The following is an 18,390-nucleotide window of genomic DNA, read 5'->3' on the forward strand; positions in this document are numbered from 1 at the left end:
ATATGATGGAGTTCCAGCATAAGTACACTAGAACTCCAGCATAATATACTGAAGTTCCAGCAAGTATAATTGTCCAGTATAATATACTGGAGTTTGGAGACAGGTGCTCCAGTCTCCAGTATATTATACTGGAGTCGGCAAAGTATACCGGTCCAGCATAATATGCTGGAGTTCATACACTGGTGCACCTAACTCCAGTATATTATGGTGGACCGGTCTCTGTTGCAGCAAAATAGTGGCTATTTTTCATTGACTTCGTAAATACTGGCTATTTTTGAATATCAGTCCGAAAACTGGCTATACCGTGCTATTTTTACAAAAAAATGATATGCTAAATTGTTACTAACTTATATACGGAAATGGAGCGGCCCATGTAAATACATCCCGTAAAAGGAATAATTCATATTGCAAAATTGAGCAGTCACAAATTTAAGTCATATATCTGTTGGATGATGGACAAGATTGGTATTGGTATATGAAGAACAAATACAACCATAGACAGTCGTCGAATTATACTCATAAAGTTACACCCTTTGGTTGTACTCTCAGTGCAGTTACATGGGTGAAGGATTGGATGGTCCTCGAGAAAAAAGCTAAATTTTACTTTTGGCTTCACATTATACATGAATTCATTTGGTCAAAGTGCTGAATCGAGTTCAATTTACTCTATCAAGCAGCCTCTCCACCATGATCTTTTGCTGCACTGGTGTCAAGGACTCAGAGTTCATTATTGCATTTGCAACAAGAATGATTGTGGATTGGTGCTCAGCATTTACCTATAGCACAACAAATATCTAAATTGAAAAAAGGAAGCACTAATTGACAATTTGAAATAGATGAACCTGACCAACCGCAACAAAAAAGAGTGAACTAATTTCATACCCACACACGGCCATTTAAACCAACAGCTATCTCAAAAGCTAGCTTCTTTCCCAGACCCTCAAGAACTGGACATGTTGGTGAACTCAGCAACCTAAGAAGAAAATACAAAAAGATGAACATGTAGCTAAGGAATAGCTTAAACCTGAATAGCATGCAACAAGACCTTCACACTTTTGCTCGTCTCTTTTCTGATCAGCACGTTTACAGTATAACCTAAGAAAAGATCTGGGTTGCAAGTTAAAGCCAAAACAGAATCTTACATCCGTGATAAACCAGTTGACGACTCAAACATATAGCCATCCTTGATGAGGCCAAACTCGGCAGCTTTTCCAGAAGCTATATTGAATAAGATAATTATTTGAAAATTAGGAACAAAAGCAGATAGATTATGATATACAAGAACTCATGTTGCAAATTAATTAGGAAGGCACCAACCATCCATGCAAGATAACTCAGGGTTCATTCCAGTGTTGGCCTTGACTACACGGGCATAAATTAGAGTACCTACCTGAAAGAACACAATGACTTATAAGAAAATAGGTCCTGATATACACATGATAAAAAAATGATTAAGACAAATCCTATGGTTTATTCGAATTTAATATGGGGACATGACATTAATTGGTGTTCCGGTAGGCAAATAGTCCTTTTCTTTAATTAGTACAATATCAATTTATTGTTGAAAGAAAGAAAGTCATTCTATTGCACAATAGCAATAAGATGGTGCTGGCATGTTTACAAGCAAAAACTCAGCCTGACAATGATACATGAAAAGCTCTATACTGGATAACTTTTTTTTTGTGGAATAATAGTTAGTTCACCTATCAAGTTGTTTTTATTTCCCTTTTCTTATTTTTAGCTCACTGGAGCAATTTCAACCTTTAAGTAGATAAAAAAATTGGACCAAATCTAATTCATGGTTCTGATCAGGCAAACTCACATAAAAATTTCATGTCATATGACTTTCTTTCATGCGATCGAGATTTAATCTAATCATATTTTTTTTGTCCAGGTAATCACAAACTTTACATTGAGGTTAAAAGGTAAATCCAAAACCCAGTGTTATTAAAAGTGATTGCTTCATCGCTTAAAGAGATGCACCAATGTGAAGAGAAGGGTCCTCGCTTGAATTTGACGTCAAGAAAGGGGGGTGGGGGTGGGGGGAGGGAGAGACAGAATAAAGTATAAATAGAACTGAGTACTGGGATTCCCCTCCATATATGCTTGAGCATTCTCTCTATGGCTTTTGTCTTGTTCCTTTTCTCTGGTTTGCAATGGCTAAGACTCTACTATCTTTGCTTTTCCCTTTTGTTCTTTCTTTATTGTTTTTTTCTTCAAGATTAGTTTTTGTTCTTTTTCTTCTTGTGCAAGTCGTCTTCTGCAATATCTCCTTTGAGCTTCTTTTCTGCTTCTTCATTCATTCTTCTTTTCTTGTTTATTCTCTATTTCATTTCTATTCTCCACTTCTTGGCTAATAATCCCAGGAACCAACTCATTTTTCCAACTGAAGATTTCTGAAAGGATAACTATAAACTGAACATGTTTTACCCAGGCATATTGGATGTGAATACCATATAAAGCTATCTATACAAGTGAACAGGTAATGTGAAGGCCAGTTACTGAGAGGCACTCGCACTAATTTATGAGTTAAGTAGTCGAGTAATTTGTTTGCCACCATGGAGGAAAGCACTGCTTTCAAAGGCATTTGGCACAATATCTCCTTTTACATCGAGTAGAAATACTAATAATCTTGAGCAACACTGCTGGCAGCACTATTAGTTTTTTCTGAATCTTATTTTACATTTTGAACAATGGGAATGCATAACAATAAATTTAAGAGAAAATATCGTCCATTTGAAAATCAAATTCTTCTTGCATGAACTAATTAACTCATTTGAATATGGAAATGCAAAAATCATACGAGGAAAAATTATCTCTTATTTCAATAAAAACACCTATAATGCCACAATATCAGCATGACTGCTACACACTTAAAGGCAGGGTGAGGGTGTTAAATTAAACTGCTATCAATGAACTAATGTGATCTCTTATAATTCAAGAGGCCACATCAAGCAATTCTTGAACTAGCAACCAGCAATTATAAAAAATTCAACTTTTCAACTAAAGGAAAGTCAAGCTTGCCCCATTTGGAAGGAGCCTTCCAATTCATCTATCTCAGGTAAACACTAAAGCTGCCATTCAATTTCAAATGATCAAGATTCATAAAGTGAAAATTTGCAATCAGATAAAAGTGCAAGAAGCATCTCCATTTGAATTAATAAATACTTGCACAATTACTTACCATAAAAAAGAAAATCAGAGGAGAAAAGAACAAAGAATATGAGCAAATATCATGGAACTTAGGATTGCACCTCAAATTTGGGTATGTTTCTCCTAGTCCCTCCTTCAAATGCTAGCACGGGCAAGAATGCCACCATTGGCCCTTTTATGTCCACAAAAAAGTTCTGCCAGAAAACTCAAAAGTGAATTTGAAGTGTACAAAGAAAATTCAAAGATCTTAATGACATCATCTATAGTTTCAGATAAGAATCAATAAGCTTTCAGATTTTATGGTTTTATGCATGGACCATCATTATATCTGTGACGAATCTTGATGACTTCATGAAAATGACAGGAAAATACCAAAATCTCTCGTCAAACGTACTAGCAAATAGAGGAGAAATTTTTTAGACCAACCTTTTACCTCTGTTAGAGATAGCTATGTAAATGTTAGAGATAGCTATGTAATTGTCCCACATTGGAATAGGAGTAGTATCCCCTTTGTATAGAGTAGCTATAAATAGCACCTCTTGTATTGCATCACATACAATATCAATATATCATATTTTCTCCCGTGCCTTCTCACATGGTATCAGAGCTATCGTGAGAGATTTATCGCTGTGCATAAATTCCAGCGATTCCGGGAAGTAAAATCAGTCACCGAAACCCTTTTTTTCCGGCGACTTTCAAAGTTGTTTTGCGTCGTCTCTGTCAGTGTTGTGCACAAAATCCAACACTACCACAAGCGTAGTCACTGTCCGGCGACCAAATCCCAGTGAAAATCTCCGGCGGTACTGTAGCTGTCCAAAGAAAATTTTTTGGCGAAGTTCCAACGTTGCGTGGGCCACCTTCCGGCCATTTTTTGGCAACGACTCTTCAGGACAGATTGTTTCCCTTGCAATTCCGAGCCTACCCATCCAAGTTACACCAAATTCCGACAACTTTTTTATTTTTCCGGCGTGAATAGTGATTTCAAAAAGTTGACTTCCATTGAAAAAGTTCCTTCAGAACAGTTGGGTCTTCTGGTAATTCCGATCCTACCCCTACTGTTTTTATTTCATTCCGACCACTTTGAATATTTTCCAGCTGCAATAGTAACTTTCCAACTGCTACAGTAGTTTACCATTCTGGTTCAGTGTTCCTTACTCTATTTTCAGTGGATTACAGTTGATTATTTCTCTTATTTGGTAATAATTTACAAGATGTCTTTGGGAATTGATGTTTTTGGGTCTAAAAGCATGAGTTCTGGAAACTCTAATGTTATGATTACCTCGGAACCTTTAATGGGAGGTTCAAACTACTTAGCTTGGGCTTCATCTGTCGAGTTGTGGTGTAAAGGTCAAGGTGTGCAAGATCATCTGATTAAACAGTCTAGCGAAGGAGATGAAAAGGCGATAGCGCTTTGGGCAAAAATTGATGCTCAATTATGTAGCATCTTGTGGCGTTCTATTGATTCTAAGTTGATGCCTTTGTTTCGGCCATTCCAGACATGTTATTTGGTTTGGGCAAAGGCTCGTACGTTATACACTAATGATATATCTCGCTTCTATGATGTGATATCACGGATGACAAACTTAAAGAAGCAAGAATTAGATATGTCTACTTACTTGGGTCAGGTACAGGCAGTCATGGAGGAATTTGAGACATTGATGTCAGTTTCTGCTAGTGTGTCAAAACAACAAGAGCAGCGACAGAAAATGTTTCTAGTTCTTACACTCGCTGGACTTCCTCATGATCTTGATTCAGTACGAGACCAGATTTTGGCGAGTCCGACTGTCCCTACAGTTGATGAATTATTCTCTCGATTACTTCGCCTTGCTGCAGCACCAAGTCACCCAGTGATTTCATCACAGATACTTGATTCCTCTGTTCTTGCATCCCAGACAGTGGATGTTCGGGCATCTCAAACTATGGAGAATAGACGAGGAGGCAGTCGTTTTGGGAGATCTAGACCCAAATGTTCTTATTGTCACAAACTTGGACACACTCGCGAAATGTGTTATTCCTTAAATGGCCGTCCACCCAAAAATGCCTACGTTGCTCAGAGCGAGACTACAGGTAACCAGGGCTTTTCTGTATCTAAAGAAGAATATAATGAGCTCCTTCAGTATCGAGCAAGTAAGCAAACATCTCCACAAGTAGCCTCAGTTGCCCAGACTGACACTCCTATTGCTGGTAATTCTTTTGCTTGTGTTTCCCAGTCTAGTACTCTTGGACCATGGGTCATGGACTCAGGCGCTTCTGATCATATCTCTGGTAATAAATCACTTTTGTCGAATATTGTATATTCACAGTCTCTTCCTACTGTTACTTTAGCCAATGGATGTCAAACTAAGGCACAAGGAGTTGGACAAGCCAACCCATTGTCTTCTATCACCCTAGATTCCGTTCTTTATGTTCCTGGTTGTCCTTTTAGTCTTGCATCTGTTAGTCGTTTGACTCGTGCCCTCAATTGTGGTATATATTTTATTGATGATTCTTTTATTATGCAGGACCGCAGTACGGGACGGACAATTGGTACAGGTCGTGAATCAGAAGGTCTTTACTACCTTAACTCGCTCAGTCCTTCCACAACATGTCTAGTTACAGATCCTCCAGATCTAATCCACAGACGTTTAGGACATCCGAGTTTATCCAAACTTCAAAAGATGGTGCCTAGTTTATCCAGTTTGTCTAGATTAGATTGTGAGTCGTGTCAGCTTGGGAAACATACCCGAGCTTCCTTTACGCGTAGTGTTGAGAGTCATGCAGAGTCTGTTTTCTCCTTGGTTCATTCTGATATATGGGGTCCTAGTAGAGTCAGTTCAACCTTGGGATTTCGTTATTTTGTTAGCTTTATTGATGATTACTCAAGATGTACTTGGCTTTTCTTAATGAAAGATCGTTCTGAGTTATTCTCTATATTCCAGAGTTTTTGTGCTGAAATCAAAAACCAATTTGGTGTCTCTATCCGCATTTTTCGCAGTGATAATGCCTTAGAATATGTATCTTCTCAGTTTCAGCAGTTTATGTCTTCTCATGGAATTATTCATCAGACATCTTGTCCTTATACCCCTCAGCAAAATGGGGTTGCAGAAAGAAAGAATAGGCACCTTATTGAGACTGCTCGCACACTTCTAATTGAGTCTCGTGTTCCGCTGCGTTTTTGGGGCGATGCAGTTCTCACAGCTTGTTATTTGATTAATAGGATGCCTTCATCTCCCATCAAGGGTCAGATTCCACATTCAATATTGTTTCCCCAGTCAGCCTTATACCCTCTTCCACCTCGGGTTTTTGGGAGCACATGTTTTGTTCATAACTTAGCCCCGGGGAAAGATAAGTTAGCTCCTCGTGCTCTCAAGTGTGTCTTCCTTGGTTATTCTCGTGTTCAGAAGGGATATCGTTGTTATTCACCTGATCTTCATAGGTACCTTATGTCAGCTGACGTCACATTTTTCGAGTCTAAACCTTTCTTCACAACTGATGTCACTTCTGCTGACCACCATGACATATCTGAGGTCTTACCTATACCGACTTTTGAGGAGTTTAGTAATCCTCCTCCACCTTCAACCACAGAGGTTTCACCCATACCAACTTTTGAGGAGTCCAGTGTTATCCCTCCTAGTTCCCCAGCCACAGGAACACCACTCTTGACTTATCATCGTCGATCGCGCCCTACATCAGGCCCATCTGGTTCTCGTCCTGCACCTGACACGGCTCCTACTGCGGATCCTGCTCCTAGTACACCGATTGCACTTCGAAAAGGTATACGGACCACACTAAACCCTAATCCTCATTATGTTGGTTTGAGTTATCATCGTCTGTCATCTCCCCATTATGCTTTTATATCTTCATTGTCCTCGGTTTCCATCCCTAAGTCTACAGGTGAAGCATTGTCTCATCCAGGATGGCGACAGGCTATGAGTGACGAGATGTCTGCTTTACATACAAGTGGTACATGGGAGCTTGTTCCTCTTCCTTCAGGTAAATCTACCGTTGGTTGTCGTTGGGTTTATGCAGTCAAAGTTGGTCCCGATGGCCAGATTGATCGACTTAAGGCACGTCTTGTTGCCAAAGGATACACTCAAATATTTGGGCTAGATTACAGTGATACCTTCTCTCCAGTGGCTAAAGTGGCATCAGTTCGCCTTTTTCTATCCATGGCTGCAGTTCGTCATTGGCCCCTCTATCAGTTGGACATTAAGAATGCCTTTCTTCATGGTGATCTTGAGGATGAGGTTTATATGGAGCAACCACCTGGTTTTATTGCTCAGGGGGAGTCTCGTGGCCTTGTATGTCGCTTGCGTCGGTCACTTTATGGTCTAAAGCAGTCTCCTCGAGCCTGGTTTGGTAAGTTCAGCACGGTTATCCAGGAGTTTGGCATGACTCGTAGTGAAGCTGATCACTCTGTGTTTTATTGCCACTCTGCTTCAAGTCTATGTATTTATCTGGTAGTCTATGTTGATGATATTGTTATTACGGGCAATGATCAGGATGGTATTACTAATCTGAAGCAACATCTCTTCCAGCACTTTCAAACTAAGGATCTAGGCAGATTGAAGTACTTTCTAGGTATTGAGGTTGCTCAATCTAGCTCAGGTATTGTTATTTCTCAAAGGAAATATGTGTTAGACATTCTTGAGGAAACAGGGATGACAGGTTGCAGACCTGTTGACACGCCGATGGATCCGAATTCTAAACTTCTGCCTGGACAGGGGGAGCCGCTTAGCGATCCTGCAAGCTATAGGCGGCTGGTTGGTAAATTAAATTATCTCACAGTGACTAGGCCCGACATTTCTTATCCTGTGAGTGTTGTAAGTCAGTTTATGAATTCTCCCTGTGATAGTCATTGGGATGCAGTTGTCCGCATTATCCGGTATATAAAATCGGCTCCAGGTAAAGGATTACTGTTTGAGGATCGAGGTCATGAGCAGATCGTTGGGTACTCGGATGCTGATTGGGCAGGATCACCTTCTGATAGACGTTCTACGTCTGGATATTGTGTTTTAGTAGGAGGAAATTTGGTGTCCTGGAAAAGTAAGAAACAGAATGTAGTTGCTCGGTCTAGTGCAGAAGCAGAATACCGAGCAATGGCTATGGCAACATGTGAACTAGTCTGGACCAAACAATTGCTCAAGGAGTTGAAATTTGGTGAAATCAGTCGGATGGAACTTGTGTGCGATAATCAAGCTGCACTTCATATTGCATCAAATCCGGTGTTTCATGAGAGAACTAAACACATTGAGATTGATTGTCACTTCGTCAGAGAAAAGATACTCTCAGGAGATATTACTACGAAGTTTGTGAGATCGAATGATCAACTTGCAGATATTTTCACCAAGTCCCTCACTAGTCCTCGCATTGATTATATATGTAACAAGCTCGGTACATATGATTTATATGCTCCGGCTTGAGGGGAGTGTTAGAGATAGCTATGTAAATGTTAGAGATAGCTATGTAATTGTCCCACATTGGAATAGGAGTAGTATCCCCTTTGTATAGAGTAGCTATAAATAGCACCTCTTGTATTGCATCACATACAATATCAATATATCATATTTTCTCTCGTGCCTTCTCACAACCTCAATGAAAGAAATTTTGTCTGAACCATATCCTGTTGGAAATTCAGCAGTTAACTTGGTAGGAAATGTTAGAAGATCTATTCTTACAAAAATTTCAGTAGTCTTAGTGTTGTCTATGAGGTATCCTGAATTCTGAGTATGTTCTCCTGACTTGGAATTTAGAAGTATGAAGATTGAATTAGTTGTCAAAGTTTCAACTACTACTTCCAGAAAGAGAAAAGGAAAAACAATATACTTTCCTATGTAGCAGTTTTCTGCTACTGCTTAAAGATTGAATTACTCAAGCAGTTTTCAGCTGTTGCATAATCTGCAGTTAGGTGATGCTAAACTCTGTCATTAAAAGGTGTTGTGATCAAGTCTCTGCAATGGTGTTATCAATTTAATAAATGGTAGATGGGCAATCATAAATACGGTGTAGGACTTTTCTAAGGTTGTCTTAAGTATGTCATGTTAGATTCTCTTATCAGAAAATTCATTTAAATGAATTCGCTAGAGATGCGAATATTGAATTTGGGCAAGTTCCTGGATGAAGTTCTCACTATCATTTTCTACTCTGCCTCTAATGAAGATCACTTTCTTCTTCAACAGTTTAGCCTGCAGGATCGCAATATGTCTATTTCTTTTTGTATTTCCTCTGTTCTGGAAAAATTTCAGTGGTACAACAATAACAGCTATGCCTTAATCTGAAACTAGTTAGTGTCAATTTTGTATACTCCCCATGACAGTAATATGAATGTAATTTTATATGGTCAATGATCAACACACTCCAAAAAAAAAAAACTTTTTCCCCAGCAGACTTGGATCATTACCCTCCTCTTTTTGCACAACATCCGCTGATTTGTCCTTAGTGGTGGTTTAGAACCTAAAACCCTACAGTTGGCTTCAATAAAACTTTAACAAATTACACCAAATATCCCGAAACACATCATAAACCTCCTCAAACATTAGGGGCAAAATTCATGCATTGGCTGCTTATTATGTTTTAGATAAGCGCACCACATATCTGATTCTACACTTGATCAAAAACAGGAAGCAGAAGAAACACACTACACAAAAGCAAAAAATCAATTATACAAAGCAAACAGAAGACAGGTAACTAGTTCCCCAGAAACAAAGGCAGCTCATCAAAAAGATAACGATATTAATATACTGTTATTACTTATCGGGAAAAAAAGGAATATCAGGACCTTGACTTCTGAACTCGTTTAAAAGAAAAGGATAGTGGGATGCTGAAAAAGAATAGTTCATAAATGCAGATTGTATTTATGAATAGTTCAACTGATGATGCTGAGGGTGATCTTCATTCTTTTTGAAGCCACATCTGGATTATACATTAACTAGAACGAAAGCTTTATATACAGTTATGAGGTGGAAGAAATTCATAGCTTAGCTAGAATTCTTGGAGGAATGATTGGGGAGTTGCCAACAGTTTATTTGGGGATGCCTTTAGGGGCCAAGAGTAAGTCAAAAGGGATATGAAATGGGGTGTTAGAAAAATGTGAGAAGAAGCTAACAAATTGGAAAAATCAGTACCTGTCCATGGGGGTAGATTGATTCTAATTAATTATGTGCTTGTTGCAATGCGTACTTATATGATGTCTCTTTTTCCTATTCCAGCAAATGTATTGAAAAGGATAGCATTACGAAGAAACTTCTTACGGCAAGGTAAGAGTGACAATAAAAAAATCCATTTGGTTAAATGGGTGTCTCTTTTAGCTAGCAAAAAGGAAGGAGGTCTTGGGATCAAGAATTTGAAAGTCTAGAACCAAATTTTGATGATGAAATGGTTATGGAGATTTGCAGCAGAAGAAGAGCCACTAAGGAAACTTGTGATTAAAGAAAAATATGAGATGGAAGGAGAATGAACAACCAAAGCAGTTAATTGTCCATATGAGATCAGTCTCTGGAGATTTATTAGAAATTTGTGGCCTAAAATGATGATCAAGTCTAAAGTCAGAGTTGGGGATAGAATGAAGATATCCTTTTGGGAAGACAATTGGCTAGGTCAAGGAGCTTTGAAACATCTTTTTCCCGACATTCACTCCCTAAATCAACAGCAAGCAGCAACAGTTGGAGAGGTATGGGCAAACCAAGGTTGGAACCTAACCTTCAGAAGACTTCTGAATGATTGGGAGATTGGGAAAGTAACACAATTCTATAATACTCTAGAGCAATTTAAAGAGACTTCAACTAGAGAAGACTGCATGATATGGCAAGGGCATAGACAAGGAAAGTTTTCAGTTAAATTTGCCTACAAGGAGTTCAATTTTTCAAATAATCAGACTGGGTGTTGGCCATGGAAGATGATATGGAGAGTTAAGATTCCGTACAAAGTTGCCTGCTTTACATGGTTATTGGCAAAAGAAGCAGTGTTAACTCAGGATAACCTTATCATGAGAGGTTATCAACTTTGTTCCAAGTGTTACTTATGTGGACAAGAGGCAGTGACAACAAATCATCTCTTTTTACATTGTAGATGGACAACTCAGTTATGGAGGATATTCATTAGTTTGAGGGGCATCAGGTGGACTATGCCAATAAGAATACTTGAGGTACTAGCATGCTGGACCAGTGAGGGTATCTCTTCTGGCAAGAAAGAGATAGGAGGATTGTCCCTGCTTGCATTTGGTGGACAATTTGGGAAGAAAGAAATCAAAGATGTTTTGAGGACAAGGTCAATAGCATCCAAAAATTGAAAATGAAATGTCTTGTCCTGTTCTATCTTTGGTGTAAACAAGAAGTCTTAGAAAAACCTGAATCTATTTTTGATGTATTAGAATCCTTATGAGAAGACTAAGGACTAGGAGTTTGTTTTGATTCTTGTAAATATGGGGGACTACACACCCTTTGTGTAGTTTGTTATTAATATACAAATATTTTACCTTCTCAAAAAAAAATGCAGATTGTATTCAACAACTTAGAAGTGTCCGCTACAGAGCTCACTCTGCTGTAAGTAGAATTAAGGACACAGCTAGGACCAAAGTAATTATAACTATTCAAAAGAAAACAGAAATAAGGAACTCACAATAAGCAGAGATAAAACTTAAATAAGAAGAATAAGCAGCAGTTTTTAAATAAAAATGCTTACATCCGCTCTTGTGTCCACCACAATTCCAAGAACAGTATCCCCCACGGTAGGTATATACTGTAAATATATTTCAGTGGATCAGCAAATGAAAGAAAGTTCAACTCGATTAGAAGAGAGCATCCTAATCTACTTTCTCAAGAAAAAGAGATCATCCTAATCTAATGTCAAAAACAGATGAAGATGGTTAAAACTACAGTAGAAATCAAGTATCACTGATGGAATCATTTAGTACTATGGCTCCCTTTTCAGTCCATGGTTCAACACAATATGTTTAACTTTGTAATTTCATTCTTTTTTCCTTTATAAAGTTTTTTCCCGAGTTAAATGAGTACAAGAAAAACCACAAAAGACTCCGATAATTCTGAATTGGATAATCTTGCTTTATCTCTCAGATATAGGAATATTAACGGACTTGTGCAACTAGTTGATTTAAGAGATTAAATTTTGCAGATCTAGCCATAAAGCACATTGGCTTAGAAACATAAAACCCTATATGAGATTTTCATTTTAGCAACAGAGCAACTTATATATTACAGCTATTTAGACTATAGTATGACCTCAAAGCTGATGAGTTAAATCAATTTCCAAAATTCAACCTAAACAGTGAATAAGTGCTACATTGTTTTACTTAGTACTCATCCCCTTTGTGTTTCCCTGTAAGAAAATCCAATGCCCAGTTTACCATCAATCATCAGAAGAATGTAGTAGTGAAAAGAAATAGTTTTCACTTTAAATGTATTAAGATATTGGCCAACCACCTGAAGAAAGCAATAACCTGGAATTTTTCCGATAACATCAACTGAAAATAACAACAGAAGTATATACTTAGATAATTTCTAAGGCTCCCATTATCCCCAAGTTTCGAAGGCTGTGGTTGTACCTAAGGGTTGGCCCCATAGGGATATCTCGTCAGCAAAAAAAAATGTCTAGAAAGATAGCACTGCACTCACTCTCTTGTGTGAGCTTTCAATCCAGTATTTGTTTGGCTTTGAAAACCTCAAAATACCAGCTTTGACGACAGTTATAGCGTCATGGTCCTGCCAAAGCGGGAAAAATATGTATAGAAGATCAGAGATATTTATCTTGACGGCAGTTAGAAAATCTAAGATACTGCTGTATTGCCTCATTGTACTTTCAATTTTGAGCATACTAAAAGTAGGATAGAAATTTCTCAAGTACCAATATTCAAACCATAACTCAAATAATGCTAAATCAATTACTATCATCTACAGGGGAAATTAACATATATAAAGGAAATGTCCCAGAACAGTGGGGGAAGCAACCACAAGTCGGAGATCTCAGAGGATCAGTGTCTAGCTTGAATACGTTACCTATGTATCTCTTTTTGGTACATATGGAATGAAAGAAATAAAAGATTTTCCCAAAATAGCAAGAATGATATCTTCAAATTTGAGTTCGTGGTGTAAAGTCAAGTATATAAATGATCCAGAATCACTGACAGCTTCGCGGACACCCTGAATTTGAGAAGAACTAAAGCATTATAAATGTACATAGTTTTTAGCATTTGGTTGCATTGAGTAGTGAAATCCCAATTTGCTGAAGGCAAAAATGGTAAGAGCGATGTATAAAGTATAAATGGAACCTTTTTTTATATGTATTTTTTTGTGCAACGAGATAAGACCATGTTCTATAGGCAGCTGGACAAACTTTAGATGACTCTTGTTGACACGAGTTGAGTCATATACACAATTTGAACATATTCTTCAAACAGTCTTGGTGTTATATAAATGAAATTGTTTGAGCTATATAAAAGGGAAAATGGTGGAAGAAAATTAGTTCTTTTACTAATTGCTAATAAGTGTTGAACGAAAAAACAAAAATGTATCAAAACCCATGTGCCACAACAAGCAGAGTTCAGAAAATCACAGTAGCTACACGAAAAATAATCAAAGCATCCATAAGAAATTAACCCTACTGAAACAAAACCTGATGGAGGCCGCCACCCAGCTTAATGGTTTGGTCAGTCAACTTAGAAAGATCCAAAATCACATCACCAGGAACCTGATTAAAATCAAAAAATACAATCTTTTTTGCATTAAATATACATGCGTGAATTTCATGACATAAATAAATATCTTGGCACATAAAAAAGAAGAAAAAAATTAGTGGGGGGAAAGAGGGTACTTACTACAGATTTATCAATGAAGGTTGAACGAGTAGGTAAGGGCTTTGAAGCCATTGTCTTTCTTCGTTTTAACTCTGTTACAAAGGGAAGTGTAAAACTCAGAGCAGCTGGGACGGGAGCCTGTTGTAGGAGAAGACGGCGTAAGAGAATATATAAATTTTAGTTTAAATATTTTACGTTTAAATTTACATCAAAATTTAAATAATTAGACCCTCGTGTCATATAACTAGTACTAATACTTTTTCAGAGAGAAATAAGAAAAAAATGGAGCTATTTTTTAAGGTATGTGATTGCAAACAACAAGGTTGGTTCAATTTAGATATTTTATTATCGTACGATAAAATTGACTAAAGTGATGAAGAAGACAAAAGAAATTTTCTTGAAACTTGGAAATTTGAGCAGGGTTGAGACCCTTTTAGGAGGTAAGATTGCGCTGTAGAGATGGTTGATGCTATCGCAGTTTCTCTCCTTCCGTATCTTCTTCCCGTGGAGACCCGACCCTGACCCGTTTCGCCGTGTGGCTATTTATTCGGGCCTTTGGGTTCAATGACAGGAATGGGCCTAGAGAGTAGAGACACAAATAGACAATGTTTAAGAAAAAGTTTCAAAAACCTAGCAGCAGAAGGTATATTACATGGCACTGCAGCTAAATAAATATATTTCTTAGCATAAATCTATACATATGGATCAATAATCATGTTTGATAAAAAATTCAAAGCATTCAATTCCTAGAAAAACGTATAAAGCGATATCAATAATATCATGATCTTCCTCCCTGATTTCAATAGTTAATACCATATTGATGAGATTCATTTGTATTACCTTAATGCATCCTATAAATAAAGGGTTTGGGCATTACATTGTCGTCAACGATCTAAAATTCTACTAGATTGTGATGGCACCTAACTCTAATGCTAGGTTAGCCAAACATACAATTAACAAGGCAATAAAAAATGATAGATTATTCATAGCAAGAAATACATGACTGAATTTTATACAACCTCTCAAGGACCGGTACTCCTAGGGGTGGGCATATTTCAGTTCGGTATTCAGTTTATCAATTGTGTGTACCAAATACCGTACCAAATTATTTTGGTACAGTTCGGTATATTTTATTTTGGTTCGGTACATTTTATTTTGGTTCGGTACGGCTTCGGTTTAATAATCGCTAAATAATAAACTTATTTTGGTTCCATTTTGTAGCACCAAACGGGAAACAACACAACTGACAAACATTTTTTGTCGAGAAACAAAAGTGGCAGAAACAGTTCGTAGCACCAGACATGAATGAATAATTATTCATGTACAGCAATCTGCTTGAAATTTCATAACATCTATATTCTTAAGCAATTGCAGAGACCCAAGTAGGAGTATATTTTTAAGCTCCAAAATTGGACACTTTAGCAGTTGAGATCTGTGCAAGAAAGTGCTCAGCTACAAGTTGAAATTGGAAATTGGAAAATCAAGGAACATTAACCACGCATAAAAAAATGCATTAACAGGAAAATTTAAAAAAAAAAAAAAAAAAAAAAAACTGCTGCTACTATAGGAACTAAGGACAAAATGGAATTTTTGCAACACTTCTGCTGCAGCCTGCAACCATCTTCATACGCAACACAGCAACAATATCTGCCATGAGGCCATGTAACAAGCATCTGCAGAAATCAGAATTAGATAATATTCACATGCAACAAAACATTTACACACTGCCAATGCCAAGCTGCAATTGTAACTAACATTTACACACTGCCAATGCCAAACATTTACACACTGCCAAGCTGCAATTGTAACTAACATGCAGCAGCAACATCAGGAACACCTGAACAGCCAATTGCAATGTGCCAATTACATTTACACACTGCCAATGCCAAGAACACCTGAACAGCCAAACCATAAACACAAATACACAACATTTAAGACAGTAGCAGCCAAATAAGTCTAACAGGCTCAGACTCTAAGTCTCTAACACAATTGCAGCCAAATAAACAAAGTACAAAACAGAGAGGGCATCCCTCAATTCAAGTTTACACTAATAGTCTCGAATCAACTTAGTCTTAATTCTTAAATAAAGATTCCAGGAAGACGCGCAAGACAACGCTTAATATGCTTCCTTAAACCACCAGATGTTCCATTCCTCTTTGGATTAAGATTATAGACTTGACCACAATGCTTGCACTCTACTGGGAATAATTCAAAGGAGAATTATTCAGCAATTTTTAATTTTGTTTTTAATATTGTATTCATAGATTAGTGAGAAAAGCCAAAGAGCTGCTTCAGGGAATAATTCAAAGGAGAATTCTAAGACATCAGAATGAGGAGTTTCTGGAAACCCACATCTTAAATCCCTACAGTACAATTCAGCATTATCTCATGAACAAACACAAATCTTAGAACAGAAGCTACAATGATCATCCAAAAGGTTGAAACCCCCAAAATCTTTAAAAAAATCGATTTTTACTTTTTAGACCATCTTCGATCATACTCAATAAAACCCAGAACAAAACTTTGCCTACCAAACACGAAATTTCAAGTTTCATTCACAAAGATTCATCCTCACCTTCCCATACATGATTTTGATAAAAAAAGCAGCAAGATTTTTCAAGAAATATCCCTTAATCTGAGTGTCAATGTTAATCTTCTGAGTGGGATATAGATTGATAAAATGTAGACGGAGAAGTGAGAACAAGAGAGAAGCTCTGGTTCCTCAGTTTCTCTATTTGTATCCAATACTTTCCCCTTTTCTCCATCGGAATGCTAGATGAAATCATCAATTATGTTCAATCTCTACAGAAACAAGTCGAGTCTAGAAAGTAGAAACATACCTTTGAAAATTGAAACTATCGGCAAGTTCGCAACAGCAGCGTCTTCGTTTGCCCGGAATTTATGAGAAGTGAGGAGTGAGGAGTCGGAGCTCGGAAGTCGGAATCGCCAATTCGCCTAGACTCAATTGTACTGCCTAATGCTAAATCTTTAATGGCCTAACCAGCTAACCTAATGAGTAATGCCCTAATCTTTAGAGTGGGCTTGGGCAGTTGGGCTGGGAATTTAATCAAAAAAGGTTTGGGCTTGGGCGCTGGGCTGGGCAGTAAGAAAATGTCTTTAAAAATTTGGTATTTCGGTATATCAAAATTTCAAAATTCTAATACCGAAGATCGTATCGAAATACCGAAATTGTAATACCGAATTAGATCGAAATAACGAAAAAATCGAAATCGAAATACCGAATTAATTCGGTCCGGTTCGGAATTCGATTTTTCAGATTTTATGCCCACCCCTAGGTACTCCGGTAGTACAAGTCACGAGCGAGTAGCGACTACAAATAAGATTATGAATTCGATTGAGAAAAGATACATCATTTGTTACGCTTAAATACATGAAAGAAATAAGAATCTCTCCTTTCTTTTTCTCTATATCTCTTGTCTTTACTTGTTTTATAGAATTATAACAAAATAATCCCTTAAATTATGAATTTATATTGAACGATTTATATTTAAGAAATTAAAGACCAATAAATAAAGTAAAAAAACTTTTAAAATGCTATAATTGTAAATGAATATGCTATTTTTTGAATAAAGCAAAAAGTACTATTATTCGTATAAATATTTTTTTAATAAGAGTTAAACCGTGTAAAAATCTCAAACAAAGGTTTGGTGTATAACATAGACACCAAATTTTACTCCTTTTTTCAAATTATCTTAATCATAATTTATTTAATTTATCTTTGCTGTTTTATTCTCTTCCATACAAGATGATTAAATTTTTCTCTACGAGCTTAGAATTATTCTTTTCCTTAAGATTACTGAGTAAAAATTGCAAAAAGAATGAAAATTTTGTTGGAAAAATATTTGTAATATTTTGAGTTTAGTTTGAATAAGTACTTTTAGTATCATCGGGACTAAGTACCCAAGAAAATTAATATCATTTGGACTTCCAAGAATATGTTAGATTTTTTTAATTTGACCCTCCGAATTATTTTTCATGCTCCATTCCAAAATCTTCCAAAATAAAGAGAATTGTAATGAATGATGCCTACGTGGGATTTTTTAGCATGAATCTAGATTATTCAGACCTCAAAAATACTATAGCAACCATAAAGTTGACAAACTGAATCAGAGCACTTAAAGAACTGGCAATTGAACTCGTGAACGGACAACACCAACATACTAGTTAAAGTCGTGAAGGCTGCCTAACACTAAAACGAGACATTGAATATAATATGAACGTGTTATAAAATAAAGACTATAAAGTAAAGGCAAGTATAGAGAGAAACTGATATATTATTCGAATTCAAACTGATGTACATAATGAACTTAAAACTCTTCTATTTATAGAAGAAATGAAGCAGCTACGAGGATTTTTAGGAAGCAACTGCGAGGCTTTTCTTCAGCTGCTAGTCAGCTGTCTGCATGAGCTGCTTGCAACCTGCCTGCTTA

The 18,390-nt window shown here is 37.0% G+C and overlaps 1 protein-coding gene across 3 annotated transcripts; it reads right to left on the bottom strand.

The window, feature by feature from the left end:
- Positions 1-374: 374 nt before the first annotated feature.
- LOC104241767 (uncharacterized) lies at positions 375-16,941 on the bottom strand. 3 transcript variants are annotated; one of them, XM_070150346.1, is made up of 11 exons: positions 16,780-16,941; positions 14,369-14,518; positions 13,961-14,077; positions 13,759-13,833; positions 12,762-12,848; positions 11,812-11,868; positions 3,255-3,347; positions 1,318-1,390; positions 1,143-1,218; positions 883-973; positions 375-776 (listed from the first exon to the last, which is right to left on the bottom strand). In XM_070150346.1, exons 3-11 carry the CDS (start codon positions 14,009-14,011, stop codon positions 657-659), a joined length of 723 nt encoding a protein of 240 aa, XP_070006447.1. In that variant the 5' UTR covers positions 14,012-14,077; positions 14,369-14,518; positions 16,780-16,941; the 3' UTR covers positions 375-656. The 3 variants fall into 3 exon arrangements, with proteins under 3 accessions (XP_070006447.1, XP_070006448.1, XP_070006449.1); XM_070150347.1 differs by lacking the exon at positions 14,369-14,518 and having other exon boundaries at positions 16,780-16,915; XM_070150348.1 differs by lacking the exon at positions 16,780-16,941 and having other exon boundaries at positions 14,294-14,449.
- Positions 16,942-18,390: the final 1,449 nt, after the last annotated feature.

This window comes from Nicotiana sylvestris, chromosome 6, assembly GCF_000393655.2.
Source record: "Nicotiana sylvestris chromosome 6, ASM39365v2, whole genome shotgun sequence".
NCBI classification, from domain to species: domain Eukaryota; kingdom Viridiplantae; phylum Streptophyta; class Magnoliopsida; order Solanales; family Solanaceae; genus Nicotiana; species Nicotiana sylvestris.